The sequence below is a fragment of the Ciconia boyciana genome, chromosome 2 (assembly GCF_034638445.1).
Source record: "Ciconia boyciana chromosome 2, ASM3463844v1, whole genome shotgun sequence".
Lineage (NCBI taxonomy): Eukaryota > Metazoa > Chordata > Aves > Ciconiiformes > Ciconiidae > Ciconia > Ciconia boyciana.
The window spans coordinates 95,556,427-95,583,747 of NC_132935.1; the positions used below are offsets into that span (position 1 = coordinate 95,556,427).

At 47.8% G+C, this 27,321-nt stretch overlaps 1 protein-coding gene and 1 long non-coding RNA gene across 8 annotated transcripts in view; one reads left to right on the forward strand and one right to left on the reverse strand.

Moving 5' to 3' along the window:
- Window positions 1-506: 506 nt before the first annotated feature.
- LOC140647979 (uncharacterized) lies at window positions 507-2,658 on the reverse strand. Its single transcript, XR_012041041.1, has 2 exons — window positions 2,520-2,658; window positions 507-2,147 (listed from the first exon to the last, which is right to left on the reverse strand). It is a non-coding gene; the product is annotated as an uncharacterized lncRNA (long non-coding RNA).
- The window catches only part of RREB1 (ras responsive element binding protein 1), a 127,150-nt gene continuing 101,253 nt past the window's right edge, over window positions 1,425-27,321 (forward strand). For 3 of the 7 annotated variants that reach the window (XM_072853248.1, XM_072853246.1, XM_072853249.1), the window contains exon 1: window positions 1,619-1,903. Coding sequence is in view for 1 of the 7 variants with exons in the window: in XM_072853245.1 (XP_072709346.1) it covers window positions 1,864-1,903 (40 nt within the window). In the remaining 6 variants the exon portion in view is untranslated. The other 4 variants (XM_072853247.1, XM_072853250.1, XM_072853245.1 and 1 more) reach the window with 3 other exon arrangements.

Below are 27,321 nucleotides of genomic sequence, written 5' to 3' on the forward strand. Positions count from 1 at the left end.
CAAATGCATGTAAGTTAAAGCTGCAGTTTTGTGTTCTGAATACACGTGTGTCCCTTTTGGTTTTGCAATTTTGGCATTTCCAGGTTCCAGATCACCAGACCTGCAGGTGTTTTACTTGGAGTCCGGAAGGGAGGAGAGTTATTCCTGACATGAAGCACAGCTCATGTCTTTGAGACAGGTCCTGTGTATTCCTGACTTGTATGCCTTTATCCGGTATTTGATAAGAACGGTGCAAAGGAAGTACATAATGACACCTTACAGGCAAAAGACTGTTTGTGAAAAGAGTTGGTTGAGGGCTTACTGCCACATACCCGGAATTTAGCCTTCCCTTCCACGTGAATCCCTTTTCAGTCAGGAGATAGGATACCAGGTAAGCTGGTACAAGCCTTTTGCCTACAGGCCAGGACTTGATTTCTTTAAAAGGCAGCCTGTGACTTCGGGTTCCATCTCACCAACAACAGCTTTAAAAGGCCTAGTTTTAGTAGCTTTAGAAATAGTGTAAATAATCATTTCCTTAAAGTGTCAACCGGTTCTTCCTATACCCGTTACGGCACTCCTCGCAAGCAGTTTTGCTTTATTTTTTCTTTTCCATCGAGCTTTCAGAATGGAGTATTTCCAGATATTTTATTTTTATGTCCTGCTGTTATTCGCCACAGGACTCTAAACCGGTGCCGGCTTAAAAGTGAAATCCCCGCGACGCTGAACACCTCCCCATCACTTGTGGAGTCTTCTACATCTTTGAGCTTCCACCGCAGTGAAAGCGAGGGAAAGGACGGTACCTGCGGTGCCGTGCACAGCGCCCGTGCCGTTTGTAACTACCTCTATTTGCAAACGTCCCGATCTTGCCTTTGATTAGAGACGGCGTTTGCACCTCCTGTTCCTACGCTGCCGTTCTGGGTCCTGTTAAATTTCATGTCCTTCAGGTTTCGTCAGCCGGAGGGATGACCGACCCCAGCAGGGACCCAAACCGCGCAAGGACGAAAGTTTTCCGAGGAAACAAACAAACACAAGCAGAAGCCGTCTCCTGCACGGGCAGCAGCGGATTCCTGCCTGCCGCCGCTGTACCTGGTGAGGCGCCGGGCTGGGAGGAGGAGGAGGAGGATGCACAGACATTTCCACGGCCAGCGGAGAGCCCCGATGAATTCCTAAAGCCAGCACCGGCAGCGCGGCACCGCCACCGCCCGCCGCCGGCGGCTCCGGATGCGCTCCAGCCCCGAGCGCCCGCCGCGGCCGGGGACAGCCGCCGGCGGCGGCGGGGGGACACGCACGCCCGCCCGGGAGCGCGGCCGCCGGCCGGCCAGGCCCGGCCCGCCCGGGAGAGCCCCGCGGGCGCGCCCGGCGGGAGGGCGCGGGGCGCCGCGTGGCACCTGGCCGCCCCCCCGCTCCCCCCCCGCCGGCCCGGGGCATTCCGCCGCTGCGCTGCCGGCGGCGGGGCCGGTGCGCGGCGGGCCGGGCGGAGGAGGGGGGAAAGCCGCGCTCGCCCCGCTCCCCGGGCGCCCCTCCCCGCGCCGAGGGCCGACAGAGATGCTATTTGCAACAGGCTGCCGCGGTAGCGCGTCCCCGGGAGAGGAGCCGGAGCGACACGTGATGTGTCTCCTTATCAGGGTGCGCGGGGCAGCGCGGGGGCGGGCAGGGGGCGGGGGCGCCCGCGGAGCGCGGCCGGCGCGGCGGGGTCCCTAACCGTGCCCATCTCTCCCCTCCAGGGAGGCGCGGAGGACGGGAAGTTAGCGCGGAGTTGATGAACTTTGCACATCCACAGAAACGCCATTTTGATTCCTTTTTCCGGAACAAGTTTGCGGCTCCCTCCCGTGCGCGCTCCCCCCGGCGCGCCCCCGCGCCCCCCCGGCGGCCCATCCTCCCGGCATGTCGCGGCGCAAGCAGCCCAGCCCCAGCAAAGTCCGGCGTAAGTACCGCGGGGCTGCCCGGCCGCCGCGCTCCCTCACAAAGGGTAGGAGCGTGCCCTAACTCCGGAGGGATCTCTTTTTTTTTTTCTTCCTTTCTTTTTCTTAAGGGGGGGGAGAAGGAAAGAGGAGGAAAAATAAACTTCTGGGAGGGGGCAGGCGCGGGGGCGAGGACGTTGCAGCGTGTCGGCTGGTCGTGCGACTTCTTTAAAAAATTAAATGCTTGTTGGGGGGGAGAAAAGTTTCCTTTAAAAAAAAAGAGGAAAAAAAGTTTGGCTGGCAGCGGTGGAGATGATGATGAGTTCGTGCAGCCTCCCTCTTCCCTTCCCCCGCTCCTCCCTCTCCTCTCCTCCCTCCGCGGCTCCTGGGTTTTTTTTTTTCCCTTCCCTGTTGCAGACTTTCTACCAACCAGCGGCACCAGCCGCGGCGTTTTGCCTTCAGGACCTGATGCTCATCCATATTAAACCGTCTGAGCTCAGGAATCCGGCCAGATCATCCCCCCCCTCCTGCTGCAAAGTTTATTTTTAACCAGCCACCGCCACAATTTGGATGGGGCTGCGAGGAAGCAACATCTTCTAGCCCGGCTCGCCCCCGTCTCCCGAGCCCGCAGCCTCTTGCCTTTTAACTTTTCCTTCGGGCTTATTTTCCTGCCGGCGGTGGCGGCGGGTCCCGCGGCGGCCCCTGCCCGCTGTTCCCGGACGGGAGGGCCGCGCCGGAGCTGAGCAGCTGGGATGAAGGCGCCCCTTCTTCGCAGGTAGAGCCGGCTTGCGCCGCGCATCTCTCCGCTGACTTTCCACCCCCCCCCCCGCCCCGGCGGGGCCGGCCGGCCGTGCCTGCCCTTCCTCGGCACCCCGGTACCCCTCCCCTCTCCTCTCTCCCCCTCTTCTTTATTTTACTTTATTTTCTCCCCTTTCCTCCTCTTTCTCCACACCTCCCCCCCCCGGGAGGGAGGTGCGTGTCCTTTCCCTTCCCGGCCTGCGCGGCGGCAGGGGGGAGCCTGGCCCGGGGGGGTGGTAGGGCCGCTGCCCCCCGCGGGTGTCCCGTCCCCCCCCGCTGTCTTTGTGCGGTGCCAGGGACACATCCCTGCGCGGCGGGGCCAGCGGCGGGCAGGGACGCCCGGGCGGCGTCACCACTACAGGAAGGAGCCGGGCAGCATCCGAGGCGAGGGGGGGGGGGGGGGGGAGGGAGAGTCCGGTCCGGGTCCGCCCTCGCCCCCTTCACCCCCCGTCTTGGCGGGGAGGGGGCGCGGTGGAGACCCCCCCCGCAGCGGCGGTGTTTCGCGTGAAAACAAAGTTTCGGGCCGCGCGGCTGCCGCCCCCCCGCCGCCGGTGCCCGGTGCGGATGGGAGCCAGCCGCGACCCGTCTCTCAGGCGACTGCGCTCCCCATCCCCGTTGCTACGGGCCGGGACCCCCCCCGGCGACTCCGCGGGGGCCGCCCTGAGGATGCGAGGCAGATCCTCCCGCCCAGTTAATAACGCACGGGGCTGGGGGGCTGCCGCCTCCCCCCCTCCATCCGCCGGCGGTGCTGGGGCGCGGGGGGCGCGGGCCGGGCCGGGCGCGGCTGTTGTTGGGCAGAGCAGAGCAGGGCCGGGCCGGGCCGGGCCGGGCCGGGCCGCGGGGAGCGCGGCGCGCCGAGATGCTGCAACTTTTTTTTTCAGCAGAGGAGGGAGGGCGGTGGATTGAACTTTGTCATGTCGCAGATAAGTTTCCTCTGGCTTCTTCTCCCTGCACTTCTCCCCCGCCTCCCCTCCGCACGCACGCTTGCTTTTTCTTTTTTTTTCCCTCGCTCTCTTTTTTTTTTATTTTCCCCGTTTCACCTCTCGGCTGCAATATCTTCGCCTGCCCGGCATCCTCGCTGGGTTACGCAGGAGGAGGAGAGCGCTTCTCCTGGCTCAGCACATTTCCCTGCGCACCCCGCGGAGGCCCGGGCGCCTCCGTGCCCCGCCGCCCTCCCACGGCCGCGCCGGGGTGTCCGGCCCGGAGCTGATGCTCTGGTCCTGCCCGCCGAGGAGCCAGCATCCTGCCCAGGAGCCGCTGAACTGATTTCTGGAGGGAAGAGGGGGGGAACCGACCATCCAGTTTTAATCCCGACTCCCTCTTTCCCCTGTCTTCTGTTGTAGATCAGATCAAGTGCGGTTACGTGTTTGAGAAAGTAGTTAGACGTCTAGTTCAGTGTGATTTGGGGGCAGTGGTGTAGGAGAGACAGCAAATGCAGTTGGTGTTTCTTACCGTTCCAACCCCAGACTCCAGCCCTGTGCCTTGGAAGAAAATTTGCTTATTAACAACAGGAGCAGTTGCTAAATAACGCCGTCTTGTCACCCCTGCAGCGCACAGAGGACAGCTGTTATGATGGCTGAAGTTTTTTCGTTGAGGTCTGTCGTTTTGACACAAGCGCTGAGTTTTGTTACCGCAGTTCCTGTTTTCCACAGGGTCAGCGTGCGTGAAAGGGATGCAGTGACTCAGGGTCAGGCCAGCCATATTTGTTTTAGGTTTTAATTTTCTCTTTGAAGACTTAAGGGTATATAGTCTTTTCTTGGTGTGCCTGCATAATGCCGATTAGCCTTAACGGGAGTTGGGTACATCCAGGGAAGAATAGGCCCTTTTGTTTGTTAGAAACCCAGAAACAGCATGAATCCATCATCCAATCAATCAGAGTACCAGGGCTCTCCCTCACCTGCCGGCAGGGACACATCCAGCCTCCTCTCTTGCTACTGGGCAGCTGTGCTCGGCCCAGTGCGGCCTCTTTTGCTCCCTCACCTTCCTCCTCCCGGTAGCTGTATTTGGAACTGAATTCGTAATGTGTAGTTGGAAAAACACCATCCTTTACGTACAGTCGAGTAAACTTTTCTTCTGCTCTAATTTCACAGGCAGCTTCTAGTTGTCAAACTGTTGTTTGTCCATCAATAGTGACTATTTATGTAGCCACTCTTAGACATTTCTTTTAATAACTAATGACCCTAAAGAATATATATATATTATTTTTTTTTTGGCTTGGTATTAAGACAGAATACAACAGGGTGTTTGCTGGCTGAGTTTTGTTTGCTTGTTTATATGTTTTTTCACCCAGACCTGGGTGTTTGAAACTTTATTTGCTTGCAGATTTCAGCGTAGTGACACATGTTATTCTGACTCAGCTCACCCAGGTTGTGCACCCATTCTTAAGTCTTTATAACATTCACTGACCTTCTGACCGAATGTCTTTTGTTTTTGCTTCTGAGGGTCAGGAGATTCTTAAAGTTCCAAAACGGGGAAAGACGAATGTCTTCATTATCTGTTAGTAATATCTAGAATCTCCTTTGGTACCAAAGGCAAGTGCAGCATTTCCCAAGACATACAAACATTGACTTCTGTAGTGCTTTTCTCAATCCTTAAGGATTTTATCACTTTGCCTATGTTGAAGTCACACTGCAGTCGTAACAGCAGTTTGACTTTAGCCTGTGAAAGTTTCTTCTTGAGCAGAAATAGTTTGGGTTGCTCTCAGTTGGATTTCTCATTTAAATAGAAACTGTTCATGTACTTACATTGTATAGATTAAAAACATATAGATAAATCCCTTTGGTTATATTCATTATCCCTTGTAAAAGTAGGTGGTGCTTAGAAGGTCATAGGATAAGTGTTGCTAAGCAGCTAAACAGAAGGATGCTAAAATTAACCTGAGTGTTTTTGTAAGGGATTCACTTTTTAAGTTGCAATAATTTTTTTATTGACTTAAAATACATTTTTTTATAATAAAACACCTGAAAAAAATACTTAGATGCATGAATAAAGCTTTCCGGGGGACTGTTGAGTGTTCAAGTTATCTACATACAGGCGTAATTCCACCCTCCCCCAGTATGCCTAAATTTTACCAGCATTGGGCCCTCGATTTGTGCCCTTTGCAAATGTCCTTCCAGAGTTATCTGTTGCTCCAAGAGCATCTGATGTATGTTGGATAGCAGCCTGTAGGGACAGTCTTGCAAAGGTTCCCCAGGAACAGGCAGAAAACAAGTAAATCCTGTTAGTCTGAAACCTATGCATGTGCAGAAAAAGCCCCTTTTAACTTTTTGATGAATGATGCCTAAGTTTGGAAATCTGTGTTTTAGGTGTACACTCTTAAAACATGTGAAATCATGTCTTCTTCTTTCAGCGCAATAAAGGTTGTTTTAAAATGAGCGTATTATTGGACCATGTTACTGGACCAGTTTGAGACGGCTGCCTTGATGATGTGGTAGCTTCTTTCTTGGGAGATAATTGTAGAGGAGGATGGTAGCGCTGCTTTCGGTTCTCCTGAAGGTAGTGAGAATGCCTGTTGCTCTGTGTCTTTTTCTTTCACCTCCTTTCTGAGTTCAAGCAAGACGGTCAGTCATGGGATTACAGCTTTAAAATACGCTTTTTCAAGAGTATTCTGCAGCTTGGAAAGGGGCCAGGAACTGCTCCGTGTTCTTTTGAGTACAGTTTCATCGTGGATGGAGTGCTCAGGTACCCTGCAGCTTTGCTGGAAAGTGTCTCGAGGAGCAGATGTAAACTTTGAGGGTGAGAAGGAATTGCCTTCTGAGACCATGCAACAGCTCGTTTCTTATTTTGGGGTGGGAGATCTGACTTGCCAAGCTGTTGTTCAGCAGTTAAAGCAGATTTTCTTTGGGGAGGCATATGAGGAATCCTTTCTCTGTGTGTGCTGGGTTTTTTTTGTTTGTTTTTTTTTTTTTTTTACTATCCTACATAAACCAGCACCTATGGGAGCTGCAGCCCCCCCCACCCTATTTAGAAGCATCTTTATAGGCAGTGATTTCAAAGGCAGGACTTGGGTATCTTTTGAAATGCCACTCTCTGGTGATACACTGAAAAGTTATCTATTTGTGTGGAGCCAGGAAGGGCTTGAAACTTGCAGAGCTTTGCCAGGCCAGGTTTGGTTATCAGGGTTTGATTACAAATGAAAATAGGTGAGGTTGGCTGAGGTGGGAAGTGCTGGCTCTGTTCTGGGGTACTTCTGAACAGGAATTTCAGGAGCATTGACTCTTTGTTCTTCTTCGGTGCAAGAAATCTGATGATGGCTTATCTTTCATGTCTGGCAGTCATGATGTTTTTCCCACCTGGAGGTGTTCCCTCTACCCCACCCTGTTTTGAAAAGCAACATTTGAGGGCCAGTGACTTAGAAGAGTGCGGGCTTCCGAGGCAGCAGTACCCGAGCATCTCGCCTCCCTTCCCTCAGCATTTTACTCAGAGCAGGGTGACAAAACTTATTTAGAGCTTGTACTAATGCTTTATTATGAAATGTTCAAAGTACAAATAATTGCCAGCTAGGGCATATGCTGTGGACTCCCGTTGGGTGGCTTGTTCGTGTTGTGCTGGAAAAGGGTCAGAACAAGGAAAAGGGCCTGGACAAAAGGGAGAAGAGCCGGTGGGATCCTTGGCTCGGGGCTGTGCCGGTGTTAAACCTGTTAGAGCAGCCTCCTGCAGTCAGAAAGGAATTGTCCTGATGTAACTGAGCAGGGCCTGGACCTGTGCTTCCTTTACAAACAGCACAGGCCTTCTGGTGTATCCTGCTTGCTTTTTTTTTTTTTTTTATAGTGGCTTTCAGCTTCCAGGTTGGCCAGCCTAGCAATCAATAAAGGTGGTTGCCTTTGAATAGGTGCTTTACACAAAAGAAGTAGTTGATGGGTGGAGACTGTTTATTCAGAGTGATTCAACTAAGTAAGGCTAAGAGAATCTGAATACCTCTTTAAAGATGTAGAGAAAGGCAGCTGTTTTAACAACAGGATTCACCTGCCGAGTCCCAGCCATCCCCAGAGGTGCTACAGCGAGGGAAAAGAAAAGCTGTCAAAATCCCCCACGGGCGTTGTTAGGCTCCTGAACTAAAATAGGTATTCCGGGGACCATTAGAGAGGGAGGCCTTTCAGGCCTCGATTACCTTCCCCGTCTCCTTTGCCGATCTTCCCGTAGAAGCATGTGGAATGCAACTTTCAAATGCCACAGCTTTCCTGCACCTAACCTTCCTGAGCAAAAATGTTTGGTGTTTAATCTTATTTAATTATTTACTTATTTAATCTCGGGATTTCCAGAGTTCCTTTTCCTTTTGAAGAAGACATCCCCTCATCCTGGTGCCTGAAGTTTCTTTGAAGATCCATTTGCGGGAGGGACGTTATTTCTGTAGAGCTCTCAAAAAGTGTGGGAGAGCTGCTTGCACACAATGGCTAAGTGACTTCCCAGGGTAATTTCTGTCAGCTTTGAAAAACTGATTATTGACTTTTAAGTCACTCTGGGTAAAAAGTATGTTAAGCATCTTGGACATTTTCTGTGCTGATGTGACTTGCTAATTTGCTTCTAAAAGAGAAACGTATTTTGTGGTTAATAGTGGAATTGCCAGCCTCTGATACATGTAAGACTTCTCCACTTGTCATCTCCTCATGGATACTTTAACAGGTGTTAGCATGTGCTTTCTTGAAACGGCACAAAGGTACTCATAGGTGTCTTAGGAATGGGTGGCCTGCATCGTCAGTCGTTTGAAAATGGAGGACGATCAGCCGTTGATAAACCTTTTTTTAGTTCATTTAGGTATGTGCTTCCTCTCTGAGGATGAGAGAAGCAAAATGTTCAGGTTGAAGCGTAGCTGGCCTTTGCTTTTATCGTGTGTGATTAGCTGGCTTTAACTCGAGCCCTTGTTAGTCCCGTTCCGTACGGCAGGTGATGTCAGTGTTCAGGTGTATCAGTAACTGGGAGTGCTTTGCTCAGAGCGCTTGCATCACAGCAATAAATTCCAATCCCGTGTTCAGGCCGAACTCCTTCACACCGCTAACGTTACAGCTTGGACAAGGGACAACTGCTTTGGATTTTGCACAATAAGCAGCAGTACTTCTTTGTATTTCCTTTAGGGAGCAATATCACTTTTAATTTGGACCACTCACAGCTTTGGGCAGGGGAAAGAGCCTAGTTTAAGTTCCTCTTTTGGTTACACAAAATGCATTTTTTTCATTAAATTAAGTTCATTATGTCTCATTGCTCTTAGTGTTTTGAGAAAAAGAGAAGCAGCCAGGACATGAATACCTGTGTGCTGTTCTCCGTTTGTGTGTGCATTTTTTTCTGATGGTGATGCAGTTGCCTGTGTATCGAGGACAACAGGTGGCTGTGGCGTCTTGTGCATGTGCTTGCCTGCTTTGTCCCCTCCTTCTCCCCAAAAGCCTTAAAGTGTCCTGAATTGGTGTTCGCTTGGATAACTTGCAGCACAACTCACATATTTTGCTGCCTATACATCCTGATGCTTTTGGACAGAAGGAAGGAAAGCTGCAGGAGGAGGCTTGCTTTTTAAGTGAGATACTGAAGGTCCAGGAAGTGGAAGCACGTGCCATAGAAGCCGGTTGTGGAAGAGATGTAGCTGGGTTACTAAGAGCTTCCATTTGTGAGGTTTGACTGTTACTTTCCAGGGGAAGAAGTATGAGTGCAATGACAAGTGCTTCTCTATAGAGATGTAACTTATGCCTTGTGTTTAGTTGATTTGGAGGGTATATTTCTTTTGGTCTGTTTTTCTAACAGCTGCAGGTATCATTTGTTCTTCCTCCTTATCAGATGGCCCAGCCAGGTGTCGCTTAGTACTTCTTACTACATTTCCAAGTAAGGTTCAAAACTGGTCCTTGGCAGCTTCTGAAACAAGTCTTGGAGGAACTTCCAGCCTTTACAGCCGATAGGTGGCTTTTCTGCTTGGTAAGATCTCCTGGCAGCCTTTGAACTGTCAGGAGCCTGACTGTCCATGTTACAAAAGGGTAAAGAGAGCCACATCACATACCCCAATTTCCCTGGTGTAAAATCGGTTTATTGTTGTAAACTGTGCTTTTCTTTAAATAGCGAATAATTTATTTTCATATCAGTGCTTTGTGGGAGAAATCTTCTCCATCCTCTCTCTCCATTCCTCCTTTTTGGGAAATGGCAGCATCCTTTTGCTGAGCGTGAAGTGGCCACCACGTTCGACTTAACCAGAGGGTGAATTTCTAGGGGTGAGTGAAATGATCCGTACCTCAGAGTGGATGCCGGCTACCTTGGGAGGAAGCCATGCAGATTATAAACTCTGCAGGAAGGAACTGGTGGATTCTGTAAACTCTGCAGCCCCGCTAACTGCAGTTCAAGCAGTTCCCAATCTCTACTTGCAAAGCTTTTGGAACTTGTAAGCTCTTTAAATCTAGTGACTGGGGATTTTCCATGGTTCCCTTTTCGCTCAAGAAAGAAAAAAGAGATAGAAATAAATGGTGAGGTTACTCATTGTAAATGCTCAAAAGTCAGCGAACGAAAGTTAAGGTGTTCACAGAACAGTTAAGTGGGCCAAGCTGGACACAGATCGTGCCCCGTTTTGGTTTCTGTTATGTGTTTAATAAATCAATAGATGTGTAAATAGTATGTAGAAGTGGAAAATGTGGCTTCATTCCAATCAACAGCAAAATTCTTTCAGGCTTCACTGGACTAAGATTTTATGTGGGGTATATACAGCTGAAAGCTCTTGAGCATTCATAGCATGAAAGATGCCAGGAAACTTTAAAAAACTGAAACACTAATAGTGTCTTTGTATTTTTCTGGTGCTTGAAATTCCTACAGGTGTAGTTACAAAGTCAGTGCATCTGTTTTAGGAGCTTGTTTGATAAACAGCAAACTGAATTAGTGACATAATAGCCTATTTTGACTAAATTCTCTTCCATCCTGGTTTTGGGCATTGCTGAAACAGTGTGGCCATTGCTGCATCCCTTTTCTAAATCCCAGAGGGTGTGCTTTAACTTTTGTGAATGTATATTTGCTCTGGTGAGTGGGAGGAGGACTTGTCCTTCCCAGGCCTGTCCTTCCCTGCAGGAAAAGGGGAATGTAGAGAATTCTCCCTGAGGATGGATCTGGGGCAGAGATGGCCCCCGCGTGTTTGGGGCCAGAGTTTTTATTTACACCATTGCGTAACTCTTAATCTCCATAGGAGAAGATGTGGGTTAGTAGATTTGCAACGCCACAGACTTGCATGTGGCCGTGGTCTGCCTGATAGCCGATGTGTGCTACTATTGCGTAGCAGATGTACTGATGCCTGCCTGGGGTCGTCCTGGGGAGTATTGGGTGACCCCGTGCAGAAGGATCTGCCGTTGCCTGACTTTCGACCTTGTGCATTGGCAGCCTCTCTTGTGCCTGCACTGCCTGAATTGTCTGACTTGCAGTAAATTTTTCCGTTTGTGTGCTCGCTGACTTTTCAAAATGATTGCTAAAAAGTATTTGGGCCAAAAATAATTTACACTGGACAAGAAGATGCCAGCAACATGTGCAAATTGCACTCTGTAGTTACTGTCCCAGCTAGTAATTCAAACAAAGGAGCTGCACGACCCAGTAACAACCCAGTAGCACAGATGTGGATTAGGAAAGTGCAGACTACCAATTTAAAAATTTCTACTATTTCTGGTAATGAGTGTTTACATGAGCTGCCTAGTCCAAAGACCCAAGAAATGAGCTGGTGGTGGTCTTTGTTTAATTCCCAGTATACAGATGCCAAGTGTTACGCTTTGATTTCCCACACTGTAAACTCTTCGGGGCAGGGATCAGCATTCAATTACCAAGTTTTGAAAAGCCACCTGACACACTGTGGAACTGACCTGCTCGGCACTACCTCAGTATAAATGTTTAATTATAACTATCTTCTTACCCCATAATGGAGCCTTTCCAGATACCAAGGTTGAGGCATGCTGGGAACCTGCGCCGCTACTGCTGAGGTGTCTGCTTATAAACAGAGAGCTTTGCTTGCAAGGCAGAGTTTGGGTGGCTCTCATAAATGCCTAGTTTGCACATGAGGGACAAAGATTCTTTTTTTTTTTTTTTCTAGGCAGTATAGGCACAAGTATATACACATGTTCAGGGGTCTGCGTCTGGTTGTTTGGTTTAGAAGCAAATACACTCCTAGCTTTAATACATGTTTTAAAGCATCACAGTCAGACCACGTCCTTCTCTCTCCCTTTTGCTTTAGGTCTGTATGTAAAAGTGACAAATTTCAAGGTTCTGAAGTTGAGAAATTAGAAGAAGAAACTGGGAATAGAAAGATGTCACCCCCTCAATACATCACCTTTCCAAGAATGAAATGAAGTGCGATTGCTGGCTCTTGCCATTCACAAAGTAATCTAATTCTCTTGCCTTGAGTGACTTGCGTTGCAGCTTTAAACTGAATTCTTAAGTCATCCCAACAGTGATGTATGTATCATTTGTTATGTTTATACAACATGAAGGCATATAGAGTAATGGAAATATCTAGAAATTAGACCTCCAGAGAAGACTCCCATTTTAATCAGGTTACTTACTTGGATTAAACCAACCCAAATTTAAAACATGTGGGCTCATGTACTAAACTAGTTGCATTTTCAGCACTCCAGGGGTCCGTCTGGGAGTTTATCGGTGTGGTGTTGTAGTCTGTTCCAGCCAGCTTTGTAGGAGCAGTTTGGTGTTACTAAGGTTGGAATAAGCTGATGTCAGATTTTTGTCCACAGTGCATAGCAAGCAGAGGTCAAACACTTGTGCAGCCGGTGATACTATGACTTGTTAAGAATGTACGCAGCAGGTCGCTTTTCAAAACATCTTTTGAAAAGCAGCCTGTGAGAGCAGTGCCATGTAGAAGAGACATGCATCTTCCTCTGGCATCAGCAAATGGATGCATCCTATCACATTGGACTGCTGAGCATGTTTAGTCATGTTACTGTAATAAGCTCTGGGAACAGGAATGGGTTCTGCCCTGTTGCGCTTCGGGAAGATTTGAATGAATTTGACTGGTTTGTTCCAGGGAAACTCGTGTTTGTATCTGCTGCTTTTGTGCTCGGTACAGAGAAGGAAGGAGTCAAGTTTGTTTCTTGGCTGAAGGGGGGTTTCTTCACAGTTTAGGATTGCTAACATTACTGTACTTGAATTCTTATTCCTTAGAAGAGGTAAAATTGGAAAACTCGTAAGTGGCTTCCAGAATCATCAGTGTTCCTGGTGCTGATAGTGTACAGATCTGCTTGGTTTTGAGACTACTCTTTGCCCAGATAAACCAAGTATTAGGGACCCTTCTCTAGCTTCCAGCTGTAGCCTTCAGGCATCCCTATTTCTCCTGGCCTGGTGAATCATCCTAGAACATATGCAGATGTAAATTTTAAATGTGCTGTGGTGGGGGTTACCGTCTTTATCCTTTTCTTTTTGTCTTAACACAGCTTTGTCTGATGGCTTTCAAGGTATTTTTTAAATTTGCTGATGTGTGTGTGTGTGTGTTGGAGGCTAGTCTAGATCACGCCAAGCACTGATCCTGCAGACACTTTAAACACATATATAATTCTATATAAGTAGGTTGTTCCATTTAAGTCAAAATACTGGCATGGGTGAAGTTAGGGGAAGTGTTTCAGGACTGGGGCCTGCGTTTAACTTTCAGAAAAAGTATTCCTGACACAAGCCAGAATCTTTAACCCGTGTGAGCTGCAGCTCCAAACTCACCTCACTGACTTCAGTTTCTGACCTATTTGAGAAGGTATTGCCCAGCCCGAGGAAGTGTCGCAGGTCTTGTGGCCTGAGAAGAGTTGGCTTTGAAGAGAGAGGGCAAGAAATGTGGCTGTGAACCCAAACTCTTTCAATATATGGTGTCTGCAAGAGTTAAAACGAAAGCACTCCAGCAGCTCATGTGCTCTCTGTGTGTGCATACTTTCCTAATCTTGACATGGGGTCTGAGCTGCAGGCTCCGAGGGCTTGCGTGAAGTTGGCTTGGCTGTCACCTTTTCACTCCCCGGATCTGGCTGCGGCTCAGCGCGGGGACGCTCCCCGCCGCTGGGATTACCGGTTGCAGATAGCCAGCTGCCTAAAACCTGCCCCCGTGGGGCTGGCTGGGCCAAAAGGTGCCCTGGCACACCTCGCCTGCCCTCGCACTGCTTCCTGCCCTTGCAGGGAGCAGTAGAGGGAAGAAAAAGTGCTGCGGTGGCCTCTTTCCTGTGCCTGGAAGATGTCTTGCACCCGCCTTGCGCTCTCGGGTTGGTCTCAGTGAGCTTTCTGCTGCTCTGCTATCATCATTTGGCTAGAGGACAGCTGCCTCCAAGGATGGGTCTGCTTCAAAACAGGGGAACAGCTGTATGGAGCGGGGCCTGCGGGCTCGTCTCTGATGCTGGCGGGCTGTCCCTGCGTGTGGGGAGAGGGAGGACAGAGCACGCGTTTTTCTCCTCTAGGTGACAAAGTCCTAAGGGCGACTTGGGCCTCGGCTATCCGGGAAGAAAAATTACAGTTCCTTCAACCCACAGCACGCTGTCAAAAATTGCTGAGCGTTTCTGACCAGAGGCTGGAAATGAAAGCTGCCTTTTTTTTTTTTTTTGCTTAGGTTTCCTTGGAAAGGCTGCCAGTGGCCATCTCGCCCCACCCTGCAGACGTGTGGGTGGGAGTGGGGGTAGCCGGCAGGAGGGAACATCACCAAAAAGGCAGAGCGACTTGGCTCTTGGCCACGCACAGGAGCAGGAACAGCTGCCTAGATGGCCCCCGGAGCCTCACTGATGTCAGCATAACCAGCGCTCCTTAAAACACGGCACCGTGTGTGGGGGGGCGAGGGGGAGCCGGGCTGGGAGCAGGTTTAGGGGGTAAGCAGTACGTAAAACAACCTCCACAGTTCTTTTTATTTCCCCCTCTTCAAAACAGACCTCTGCTTTCTATAGGAATGGGAAGGTTTGGGATGAGTGAGTGAGAGTTACGAGAAATTTGTAAAAGTAGAACAAGTTACCGAAAGCAAGGAGCAGAAAGAAAACGCATTGTAAAATTTGTGTGTGTCTGCGGTGTGTCTATTTGCTTGGTTTTTTTCCTTTTAAGAGAAGCGTGGCTAGGAACAGTTCAGGGCTGTTGGATAAATCTGTCAGTGCCGTTCCCTTCTCTCTCCCCTATGTTGTCTCTGAGAACCTGTCACACTGTGACAGATCATACTGTCAAACATCGTACTGTGTTTGAAAAGTGCCTGGCTTGCCTTGGGATGCTGTATGAAATACGGCAGGATGTGGCATCCTGCAGGGAGCATGTCATGTGCGCTCACTTGGCCCCCTGCGCTTGCTTGAGCAGAGGAAGGGAACGCACATCAGAAGAGCACAGCTGTTCACAGCTCCCTTCCACTCCCCTGTGTTGTTCCAGAGAGATGGTACTTTGCATTACCATGAGGTTTACCGAAGCGGTCTTTCCTCATATGTTGGTACCGTGGGTCCCCGATGGTGAGAGCCTCTGCGTGGTTAAGGGCGGTGGGGCTGTCTGGCCTCCAAGACATGGGATGCACAGTGCAAAATTACCCGTGATAGGTACTGAACTGAAAGAATGCGAGTTCCTCTTGGGCCTGAGATGAATTCTTCCCATTTAATGGCTAATACAGTAGTTTCCGAAAGTCGCAAGAGACTCTGACGTGTAGCTGGAAGTGCTGAGGGAAGAGGATACCAGCTTTTCCAGAACTGTGCAGCTCAATCACAGAACGAGGTTGGACTGGACATGAAACTGGATTCCAGGGTGACGTGGTGATTGCAGCCTCTGCCGGCTTTGCTTCTTCCCACAGCTGGGGAGTTGATTTTCCCAGTAGGCCTGTGCCAGCATAGTCCTGCTGCTAGTCTTGTGGTGTTACCCCAACACAGAAGTCGTGCTTGAATTGCTTGCAAGTGGTATGCAGTGCACAAATCTAGGCGACAGGGGTAAGCCAGCCTATCCGGGCTTCTTGCAAAGCTGAATTTGCAAAATGCTGTCTCCATCAAGGCCGATGTAATAATAAGTTGCAGAGAATCCGTCTTGAAAAACAAACAGCGTAACACAGGCCTTTGGGGAGGAGGGTGTTGTGCTCTTTTATAAGGCTCTTTCTTTTTGTTAGCTCAGGTTAACTTTATGAGTTGGATTAACATTTCCTGTATCATTCCAGAATTCTTGTAGTAATTAGCAAAAATGACACAGGGTCACAGCAGTTGTATGGGACCGAGTAAGCATCTATTCACATTCTTTTCAACTGGGACAGTGGCATGAAGAATTTATTTACTGAAGGTCACAGAGGGAGACAGTAATGGGGAGAAAAAGAACCCAAATGCTCTAAATCCAGTCCTGTGTCTTCACCTTTATATCATGCTTCCTGTCTAGGCAGATGAACCCACATAAAAACCTTGGTTCACAAACAGATGACATTCAAGTACTACCAGCATTGTAAAATATGGCTAGGGCTAATATATTTGCTCTGACTTTCATCTTGAGTGCCTGGTAGAACACCTGTAAGTATTTACATTTTAACATGAGCTTTTGTGCTTGTGAAAGCAGACAGTTTGACAGCAATGACCTCTTGCACAAAAGCCTGAATAAGTGATGAACTTCCAACAAATCCATGACCTGAACTCTGCTGGATGCATATTGAAGGAGACAAGTTAATATGTCCTGTGGCAGTACCAGCAAGAGGCCTGGCTCTGTGCTGGACTCTTCTGCTGGAGGTGGTCCGCAGACGAGCCTCTAACCACAGTCCCTGCCCAAAGGCTGGGAAGTAAGTGTGCCTGTACTCACTGCCTAGGTGAGGGCCTCGGGCAAATGTTTGCTGCAGAAAGGACTTGCAGTTTTTCCTGCTGCTCTGCTCTGACCCTGGTGAAGGGCTTGGTTTGTGTTGCAGAGAAGGCAGAAGGGTGGACGTGTCTCTTCCCTCCCAAGCGGTGCACTTCAGAGTTCACCGTGCTTAAATTGAATTGAGTGGTAGTTAAAACTTCAATTATGGGCAGCTCTGGAGTTGGACGTGTCTCTGCTGCAAGCGTGGTGACCACTGGCCGTCAGACAGGGAAGACAGCCGTGGTATGGTAACCTCTGAAATCACCCTGACCTGAATCATGCTGAAGCTGTGGCTCCGGCGATGTTTCTCCAGGACTGCCCTGTCCTGGAATGAACAGTTCCTGGTACTTCCTTCTCGAGTGAAACTTGGGTTCAGAGCAGGGAATGCCTCTTCAAGCTGACAGAAATGCCTCCGGATCTGTGGCAGAAGGTTTTTTCATCCTGTGGAGTAAGTCATGCTGCATTTTTCACCTGCAAAACTGAAAACTAGAGGGAGTCCTACTTGTGTCTAATACCAAGTCAGACCAAAAGGCCATCTAGCCCAGAGTGCTGATTGATGTGGATTTATCAAAACAGAGTATGGCAGAAGGGCACCTATTAATGATGCTTTCCTAGTATAGTCTTCCAGCGCTGTGCAGCTTCTGGAATATCTTGAGCCAAAAGGGTTTTATATATGTTCAGTATTTAGGTTCAAGAATCCTTTTTCCTGAGCTTGTCCAGCGGCTTTTTGAACCTGTACAGACACTCGGCATGTTGTGGTGGTGAGTTTTGCAGTTTAACTACATGCTTTGTTGGAGGGGAGGTGAAAAACCAACCTTCTAAACCTGCCGTTTGATGCTTCTACTTGATACCATTTAGGACTTGTACTATGGGAAATAGTAATCATTCACTACCTGCCTTCTCCACACCTTTCAGGATTTTGTGGACCTCAGTTGTATCACCTCTGCGGCCTTCTTCCCAGGCTGGAGTCCTGATCTGAGTATTGGTTATTATGCAGAAGTTATTCCGTGCTTTTGATTATGTTGTTCACCGAACACTTGTTAAAGCTACAGTTTGCCTTGTTAACATCTATCACAGGAACATGCCAGAAGTACTTTATTTGCCTACATATTTATTGCTGTAAGACATATACTTGGACAGGCTTAAAGATTTCCAGGTGCTGCCAGGATTCTCCAGCAGCTTTTTTGGGAAACTTCTTCAGTGTTGGCAGGTTACAGGCAGAAGATGCTGATCGGTGAGGGTGTTAGCAGGTCTGGCTCAGTTACTTCCATCCTGATTGCTTGAGAACTGCTTTTTTAAACGGTGCTTTGCTCGCTGCTTTCCTTCCCAAACACACTACTGGTTTCTAAGAGCAGTGTCCCTGTATCCCTCTACTTAGTATTTCCCCCCCACCCCACAGATGGCAGCCTGAAGCACACCCTGCGTATCTACAACCTTAGTGAATGCAACTTATCCAGAGACAAGGGGCATTTGTCCTCGCCGGCTCTGGGGGTTTTTCTTTAAGCTCCACCCAAACCAAGTGATACTACCCACAAAAAAGTTTGCCGGCTTTCCAATGCTAGCCTACTTATTTGAAATGATAACTAGGATTCACCCATCTGTTTGGTCTTGGCAGGTATCAGGGGACTTGTTTTGAGCTCTCTCAAGTAAAATGTTTATTGATGTAATTCTATTCTGTCCCCATCCCTTTTTTTTGGTGGTCTGCCAGCCCACTTGTCCACCTGTAGGGCTACTCCATGTTGCTGGACTTGGAGATTTTAATTTTTGCAACCAAAAGAATTTTGCTTCAGTACTAACCATACCACTAGTATTTACTTACATGAGATTGCTCCCAGGGTGCTTTACAAATTCATGCCTACAATGCTACTGAAATGCAGCCACTTCTGAAGTGGAGAGTGAGAAAGGAGAGGTTTAGATCAGGTCATGCTAACCCCTTTCTTTCTCTGTGTAAAGTGCTGCGCATTCTTCAGTACTGACATAGCCTAAAAAGGAACCTTGGCTTTTAAAACCCTACCTTAACCTGCCTACCAATTGATGCATGCTACTTTATTTGTGTTGAGCTGATGAAAAACTTTATTCCCACTTGCCAGAACTAGGAACTTACTTGCAAGTAATATGAAGGGTGATGCTAGCGATTTCAAGCCTTTTGGTAAAGAAAGCCTTTCACAATGAGAACTCAGCTTTATCTAGGTTACTTATTCCCTTTATTAAGCCTCTCAGGATTGATGAAGTATGGTGGTCTTAGGAGAAACAAGCCCTGTTCATCGTGTAGTACTGATTTATAATTACAATCTTTCAATGTTGCTGTGTATAAAACCATTCTAATAAGCTATTCAGCACTTAGTGCTGGGCTCTGTGGGCTCTGTGAATTATATGGTGTTTGGAAGTAGCAAGCATATCTGTTTGGAGAAAGGAGGCAGGGGCTGTCCTTTTAAACTATCAAGTTGTGGTTGTAGTTCTGATGGTTGAATTCAGAGGTTGTCTTGTATTGCTCTGCTGCTGCTCTATGCATTTAGTATCCTAAATTTAAATTTAGTATCCTAAAGGCCTTGTGGGACCAAGGAATGGAGTCCTAGCATGGCATATGCTTTGCAGGAGTCTCTCTGCTCTTGGGTGTTAGATCAGGAAAATCTAAAAGCTAAAATCATCGTGTATGTGTAAGCAGGAGGGCATGTTTATGTTGCTTTAATTAGAAGTATTTTCTTAACTGCCTTTTTTCTTAGGGTACATATCATAAATATTAAAGATCTTAAATATCTTAAAGGTAGGCCCTAAAGTGCTAGGCCAAGATGCTGATAAGGACTTTTTGTATTTGTCCCTCTGTCTTCTGAAAGTTCAGTTTTGGCTGGATCAGTTCTCTGATCTGACTTGCTCTGCAGCTGATTTAGTCGTGCTGGCACAAGGAGGCAGTGGAGAAGACATAGCAGAGGAGGACAGGACTTCTGACTGCAATGCAGATAGAGCAGATTTTAAAAGCCCATGCAACCATCATTAAAAAGACTGGTGGTCAAACTATCAAAACCATTCTGTCTTTGTAGTGAAGCAGGGGCCAGGAGGAGAAGTGGAAGAACCAAGCGGAATGCCTTTTTGCCAGTTTATCTTTGCAGGGGACTTGAATCAACCTTGGATGAAACAGGAGGCACTGCTTGCTAGGATGGATCCTGGAATCCATGCAGTGGTGTTGCTGGGTTGATTAATTCCTGCACACAGAGCCTAATCCAAGCTCTGCTCCGTGGTGGGGGGTCATTAGCAATGTCTGTTATATCTGTCCTTGTATATGGGAACTGCATCTGCTGTGTTGCTGGGCTTAGGATCTTTGCTGGCTTGGAGTTGTGATGTTGAAAAACCAGCACAACTGTTTTGATGTTGGTTTTTTTTTTAAAGATGCTTCATTTTTAACTTGTATATTCTTATCTGCATTCTGGCTTCCCAGCTTTGTTGAAGGTAAGAGTGAGTGTCCACTCCATGGCTACTATCAGTTCATGGGTATCTCTGTACCATGATGCCAGTAACTCTAAGAGTGGCAGGCTTATGTTAATAGACTCACTTTCCCCTGCCCCCCCTTTTGCTTTTTCCACTTGCCCCTGTCTTTCAGGTGCATTGTGGTGTTTGCCTTCAAAGGTTGTATTTAACACCACTTGTATTTAATGCTCTTCCCCCCCACCACTTCAGGGCAAGTATTCTTCCAGGTATGTGACTACAAACAATGCAAAGGGAGAAATCTCAATGGAGATCTGTGCACGATGTTTGTTATCTCTTTGAAGCTGCCTTTTTCTTAAGGGTCTTTTGATATTTAGGTATTTCGTCCCAGCTTTCCCCTTTCTGGTGTGTCTTTGCCTGGGTAACTAAAAAAATTCATAGTGATGTTGAATTAGTGACCTCAGAATGGTTTCCTTGGCAACCTAAATGTGCATTTGACATCATAGGATGAAGAAGGAGTTTATAATCTACAGCAAAACCAGCTTAAGGAGGGGGTTTTGGTTTTGTTTCTCATAATTTGTTTACCCCCTCACCTCTAGCAGTTCATTCCTGTTGTACTGTAACTCACCTCCTCTTCAGAGATGCTCATACAAGGGTTTGTGGGGTTTTTCTGTAAGCCATATCTCTAAAACGATCTGGGTAGCCAGTCCTCTTTCATTTTTTTCTGTCTTTCAACAGTCACAGCCCACAAACTTTTGTTTTGGTCACTAAAGGGGAAGCAAACCGTAGTCTTTTCCCGACATGGGAATAAGCAGCTGGAGGAGGGGAGCTTCTGGAGAGGTATTGACCCAGTGCAAGCAGCACAAAACTACATGCTGTTTGCATCAAGCGGCTTGAGAGTTTCAGCTGTGAAGCTAGTCTCATCTTCCCACCTTACTACACATTCACTGTCTGCTCTCTTGGTGCAAATCTCTTCATTGCATTAGCTGTGCAGAAATTCTGTTGCTTCGGTACATTGTCCCTCCTTTAGCTGTTCTTTCTGCTCCCAAATTAATTTCCATCTTAAGAGAGTATCTTTCTTAATTACGCTTGATATTGTGTAAGGAGATCATGTTTCATCATGTAAAATTGTGGTCCAGGTTTTGTTCTGGCTGAGCTGGTACAAATCTGGTGCAACTTTGCCAGTGTCAGCGCAGCGTCTTTTGTGGAAGAAGTCAGTTTATGTAGCCAGGAGCAGAGTTACCAATCACAGTTACCAATACCAGCTTAAAGAAAATAATAGTGAAGATGGATGTAGGGTTTATTGGAATGCCCAGACTTCTGTTATAGGATACGGAACTAAACATATGCTAAAGGCCAAGTAAGTACAGTAATTGCAACAGCACATTTCCAAGAAAATTGTCTTGTTGCAAAGGAACATGGACTGTGAAGGGGCTTTATGGCATCTGCACGCTTGATGCAGGCTCTATCAGTGGTTATCATCAGTTACAATAGCCCATTTGTTTTTAGATTTCTGAAGTTATTTTTTATAACTGTTTGGGGGAGTAGCATGTAAAACAGGGCAGCATGTAGAAATCTAAAACTCCAGCCAAAAGACACCTCCTTTTTGTGTCTACGTGTTGCAGCTGTCTATCTCTTGGCAGCAGGCAGCCTGTGTAGAATGTGAGGTTTTAGCGCTGAAGCGTGGAAGAGTGAATTAAGGAGTTCTGAACTTAAAACATTCTTCTTTTCTAGGGAATTTCAGTCCTCACCATTGCCTGGTTATTTGGAGACTATTTGTAGGGTTGATTTTTTCCTTTCAGTAACTCCTTACATTCACAATATGATAAACTCAGACAGGTCAATAACTCTTCAATTTTTTCAGTTACTCTACAGTTTAGTAATTAGATGAATTGGAGTCAGTTGCATGGATACCCAGCTGGGAGGAAATACAAAAAAGAGCATCCGCGTATTTTTTTATGGGGAGGAGAGGAGGAAAGGGGAGATTTCAGTTTTTCACTGTGAAATAGCCTTTTGTATGTAAGCCAAATAAATAACATTTTGTTTTAGGGATGTCAGCACAGGACATGTTGTTTCTGCGTAAACTCTGGATAGCATCATAGCACCTAGGGCATAGTTACACCTTTTAATCTCCCCTTGTTACACCTGGAAAGGCAGAGCATTTTGCGAAATGAGCCAGTGTAGCAGCTTCCCTCCAACAACCTGACACTATGAGTATTTGCATTTTGGAGTAAGTAGATGCACACTTTTGTACCATGCAAGCAAACTGACCAAGGAAAGGTGTAACAACACATTGTGAGGCTTTCCATTAAAACCTATGTTTTTAAAAATATGTCATGTGTTCAGTTACACAGGTGTTGTCAGAATAGAGGGTGGAAACTGCGTCCTTGGTGCTCCAAGAAACAGGGTTGGGGTGGTGACCTCCGTCTCCCTCGCAGACTAAATCCTTGCCTTTTGCCCAGGCTTTTCATTATTCCAGCCTGGTCTGGGATATGGTTTTCCTTTCAGCGGAGACATTTGTACTGCTGTAGTTGTTGCATCTGCACTAGGCAGGCGGAGAAAGCCGGCACGGGCAGTTTCGTACGCCGGTACTACTGCTGCCTTGCTGGCGAGGGCTGGGCTTCTCCGACTGAAAGAAGTATGGTTAAAGTCGTTCAGCTTTTGTGTGTGTGGATGAAGCCTGACTTTTCACTCCGTAAAAAAGGCTAAACCTTTCGGAAACACGTGTAAGTTTTAGCGTGCAAAGGCCGTGTGGTGCTTCAGCAGGTTTCGGTGCCTTGTTTTTTTGGTTCCTAACTTTTGCACAGCTTTTAAGCCCTTGCTCTTCAGGAGGCTGGTATTAAAAGGAGTGGAAATCATCCCGGGGAGAGGAAAAGGACAAGCTAACCTTGGCACCTGGGGCCTGGCTATTATGTTGCACTTCCTCTGCGGGGCGGCGCGGGGCGCGGGGCCGGCCGGAGCGATGTTCTCACAGCAAATGGAGGAAGTTGCTCTAGCAGAAGCACTGCTGCTGGATCTCCTCTCGCCTGGGGGATGGGGCACGGTGGTGAAAGAGGGTTACACAAAGCATCGGGGGGGGGAAGGAAAAAAAAAAAAAAGGAAAGAACAGCTCCGAACAACCCCGATCCCTCAGCTATGTGCAAAGCTCGACAAACTTTTTGGAAAACGGAATACTTTGGGGAGGCCGGGAGGGGTTGGGGGGCAGAGATTGTTTCCTTGGCGGCTGCTGGCGGCGGGGAAGGTACCACGGGAAGGAGCCGGGGAAGGATGGAGGGGGGCGGCCGCTCCTCTCCCTGGTTGCTGACTAAACAGTTATGTCAGCTGGCAGTCGGCACGGCCTGGGGATTTGCGATATAGCTCCTGGAGGGTGGGGGTGGCTGCGCGGGGGGAAGGGAGGGGAAGGGCTGGCCCTGCCGCAGCAACTGCTGCTCCTGCCTCTCCGTCGTGCTCGGGGCAGGGAGGCCCGGCCGCGGGTGCGCTGGGCTGCGGCGGGACCCCGGGAAGTCTCGGCGGCGATGCCCGAGTGAAGGGGATGCGCAGGCATCCGCCGCCCTTGGTTGCGTCAATGCCGGTGCGGTGCCTCGAATAGCAACCCCAGCCCGCTGGAAGGCTGCGCTGTGCGGGAGAGCGTTCCCGTCCGACTGGTACCCGTGCCTTCCTTTCTCTCGGAGTCTGGGCCTTTCGGAGCACGTGCCTCTGCCAAAATAGTTGGGGCCCATTGCTGGGGCACGAGGAGTGTGCTCCTGTCCGAACCTGGTGCTGCTTGCAGATGCGCGGGGAGAGGGCAGCCCTACGGGGCAGAGCTGCGTGTCTGTCCCTCTGCCTGCCTCGGGCTGGAGCTCACGGTGACGGTGCGAAGTGCAGAGGCAGCAGCAGCAGCAGGGCTTGACCGACGCGCTGCCTGCTGGTCTGCTGCAGGTAGAGACTTCCCCGTCTAAGCACAGCCCGGCGCTGTTAGAAAGTAGACAGTGAATTCTGGCTGCTGTTCAAGTTTAATGTTTCCTTTCTTGGCCTTGAAGGCAGATGGAGCCCAGGGTAGCCCTTACACAGAGCAGGAGGTATTTATAATGATTCTTTCAGGTCGGTAATGTTCAAATCCTATTTTTCTGTTCTTCTTGTTTTGTTTTCCATAAATCGTGTGCTGTAAAGTTGGAACAGCCTTGGAACAGCTGCAGCTTTTCACCCATGTGCTTCCCTCCCCTCCACCCCCCATTACGAGTAAGTGAAGGATGGGTTGCATGTGAATCACCTCTGTACCTATTTCACTTCTTCTGTCCCAGTAGTGAAAGACAGAGAAGGACCCTGTCCTGACAGGCAAAAAGGGTGTGTGTCTCAATTGTTTGAGGTCAACTGAGTTAGCTGAACACAATTAAAGAAAAAAAAAACCACCTCTCTTGATGCTCCTTAAGGTACAGCCTGCCGTGTCCGAAGCGATGTTTGTGGCTGTGCGAGACCAGTTAATGCGTTAACCTGCATCTTAATGAACATTAAGATAGATTTTTAGTAATGTTAATCTGACTCAACAGAGCTACCATGGTTGTAGTCGTGAGTGAACCTGTCTGGCCCACATGGACAAGCTTGCTGGAGGCTTTAGTTAGCAGGACAGTACCAGTCAGTGTTTCTAATGGTCTAATTAAGATGATTTGCCTTTTTTTTTTTTTTTTTTTTTTTTTTCCAAAGATGAGTGCACTATGAAAGGTGAGTGAGGGCTGTAGAAAAATGTTTATATTGTGATGTGGAAATCTACAGTTCTCACCCAGGAGTTGCTTTGTTGTACCTTTGTGCAGCTCTCATCACCTGAGTGCAGTTCTCAGCTGGGTGCGTTGTGCCTGGCACTCCTTCACAGCACACCTAGATGCTATGTTACGCACAAGTCAAATGGTAGCATGATTCTATAGGACCTTGCAATCCTTTGCTGAGCAGCCTTACAGATGAGCTGGGCAGCTGGACTCTGTCAGTTTGTTCTCAATGATGTAGGTGTCCGCTAGCTGATGTGGGAAGGTTCTAAAGCACTGAAGTATCCGAGCAACGCCTCAGTTTCCATTCTCCTTTAAACATTACACTTGCAACCAGCCACAAGAGCGAGCGCCTTGTGAGAGGGTGTTAAAATTGTTAAAAACTGAATCCCTAAACATCTAGCTTTTTTTTTCTGCTTGTTGTAGGGAAAAAGGCTTGTTTGGTGGTGAGGTTTTTTCGAGCAGAGGAAGAAAAAGTCTTCAGGAGATAGGAAGCCACTCAGAAGTTACTGTTAAGCCAGATGTGCATCGTATGTTTTTTAAAGCAGTCAAGATTGGCCATGGTTCTACGAAAATGGAATTAGTTTGAAAGAACAGGGGTATGTAACTGCTCGAGTGCTTAGACATAAGGTCTGAAATGCTGAATAACCACAATTCTTGCTAACTTCACAAGGAACGCTTCTGGAAACGGCTCTTGATGCATTGGGTACAAAGCCCTACAAGTGCGGGTAAACAGTTCTTTAAAATATTTTGGCACACTGAGAAAACTTCACTGAGTGCTACTTGGAAGCTGAACACTTGACTTTTCGTGGATAAGATCAGTTTAAATAGGTGCGTTTTTCTTCCTTCTGTGTATATGAGAGAGGGGAACAGGAGGGCAAGTAAAAAAATCAGAGGAAAAGACCTCATTGCTGACTTGGGAGACTTGTTTGACCTTCTGAGCCCCGTGCACTTGTCTGTGGTTTCCAGCCAAAGGCTCTCACTTTGAGAGCGCCTTGCTTCTTGTGCTGAACTATTTTTTGACGCACTGAATGAATGCAATATGTTAACACTCCTGTAAGTCCCAGAATTGCTTGGCTGCCCCTTGCCCTGCCTGCCTCGAGCTGGCTGAAAAGGTACCATTGTTTGTTCTGCAAACAGTGGGTGATGGTTGTTTCCAAGGTGACTATGGCGCTGTTGCTGCCTTCTAGTACAAAAAAAAATTGGCTTTAAACACCTGAGAGCATCCCACTGTCACCAGAGACGGTGGGAGGGAGGAAAGAGCTGTTTGTTAGAGCTCTCTGGGCTGGTTATTAGAATAAAGACGGAGAAAATGCCGGTAAGCTAAGAAGGGGTGATGCATACATTTTGTTTACGCTACAAAACATTCTTCCTAAAGAGTACACAGGTACAGCAATTGAAACACGTGAGTATTTCTAAGGATGAGAAGAAATCAAGGTGAATTTAAGGTCTCTCAAACATACTGATCAACTGTTAGTTGTAGTTTGAGTTTACAGTAGTAATATTCTGCTTTTTCACTTAATTAAGAGGATGTTTTGAAGACTGCTGAAGGAAGGGTGTATGGACTTCCTACAAGGAAAGCTAGAAAGGAACACTCAGCAGTTCTGCTAGACTTGTAGGTTTTCAGATTGTTTTGGAAAACAATTATTTGGGGATAAAGTATGCATCCCCCAGAAAGAGAACCCCAATAGTCAGTTCTTTCGTTGCTTTTGTGTATTCTTGGAAGGCCTGTGGTACTCAGAATGGTGACTTATTTTGAAGTATCTAGGTGGATGGATTAGAAGCATTTTTTCAGTCCTCTCTCTGTGCTGCCTGCCCATCTACTGATGCAGCTGTTTAGTATGGGGGGTGGGGAGAGTGAGTTTAAAAAGAAAAACAAACCAAAACTTTTTTTAATTGGTCATGGATGCTGCTGGCAGAACTTTGCCTCCCCCCCCATCAGGTTTAGTACAGTTCATACGCAGGTTTCAGTAAACATTAACCACTTTTATCAGGGCTCGCAGCATGCTGAATGGTTAGCAAAGAGCATGTACTGAGAGAGACAGAGAAAATGAACAAGTCCAAGGTCAAAAGGATGGTAGATTTTTCTTTATTAAAATAAGGGGTGGAGAAGGTTGACAACACTTTGTGGAAAAAGTAGGCCTGTGTGAAAAACATAGTTCTTGTCCTTAAGAGTGAGAGGTGAGAGTACGGTGGGGTACTGCGAGGAGGATGTGCATCTTTAATTTTTCTTCTGCTTTAGTGAGATGACCAGAACACATCAGACCTCCTTGCACTCTTGCTGACTGACAGCATGAACTCCTCATGACTCGGATCAATCCAGAGCAGAATACGATCTTTGCTATCGTGTGTTGCATCTTTATATGGGCCTGCTCCTACCCAGCATCCACAAATCTCCCACTGACTTCAGCCGTGCACAGCCAAGCGCAGGCAGCAAGAGATCACAATTTCCTCCCCTCCCTGCCTGCATGAAGCAATGATGCAAAGCCGTCCTGGTTAGGAAGAGTTGATTAAGGAACTGTGGTTTAGCAGTTCGCCTCACCTTTCTTTCTCTTGGGTGACTTGGATGTTTCTTTATTGCTTTTGAGGGGTGCAGCGCTGCTAATTTTGTTGCAAAATGAATTGCTGTAGTGATTAAAAAATAGTTGATCAGCTTAGCAATGAAAATGAGGTATATTGCAGGTAAATTAATGAAATGATTTTAAGTTGAGGTGTGGAAAAAAAGCATTTTGAAAAGAGCATGTGAC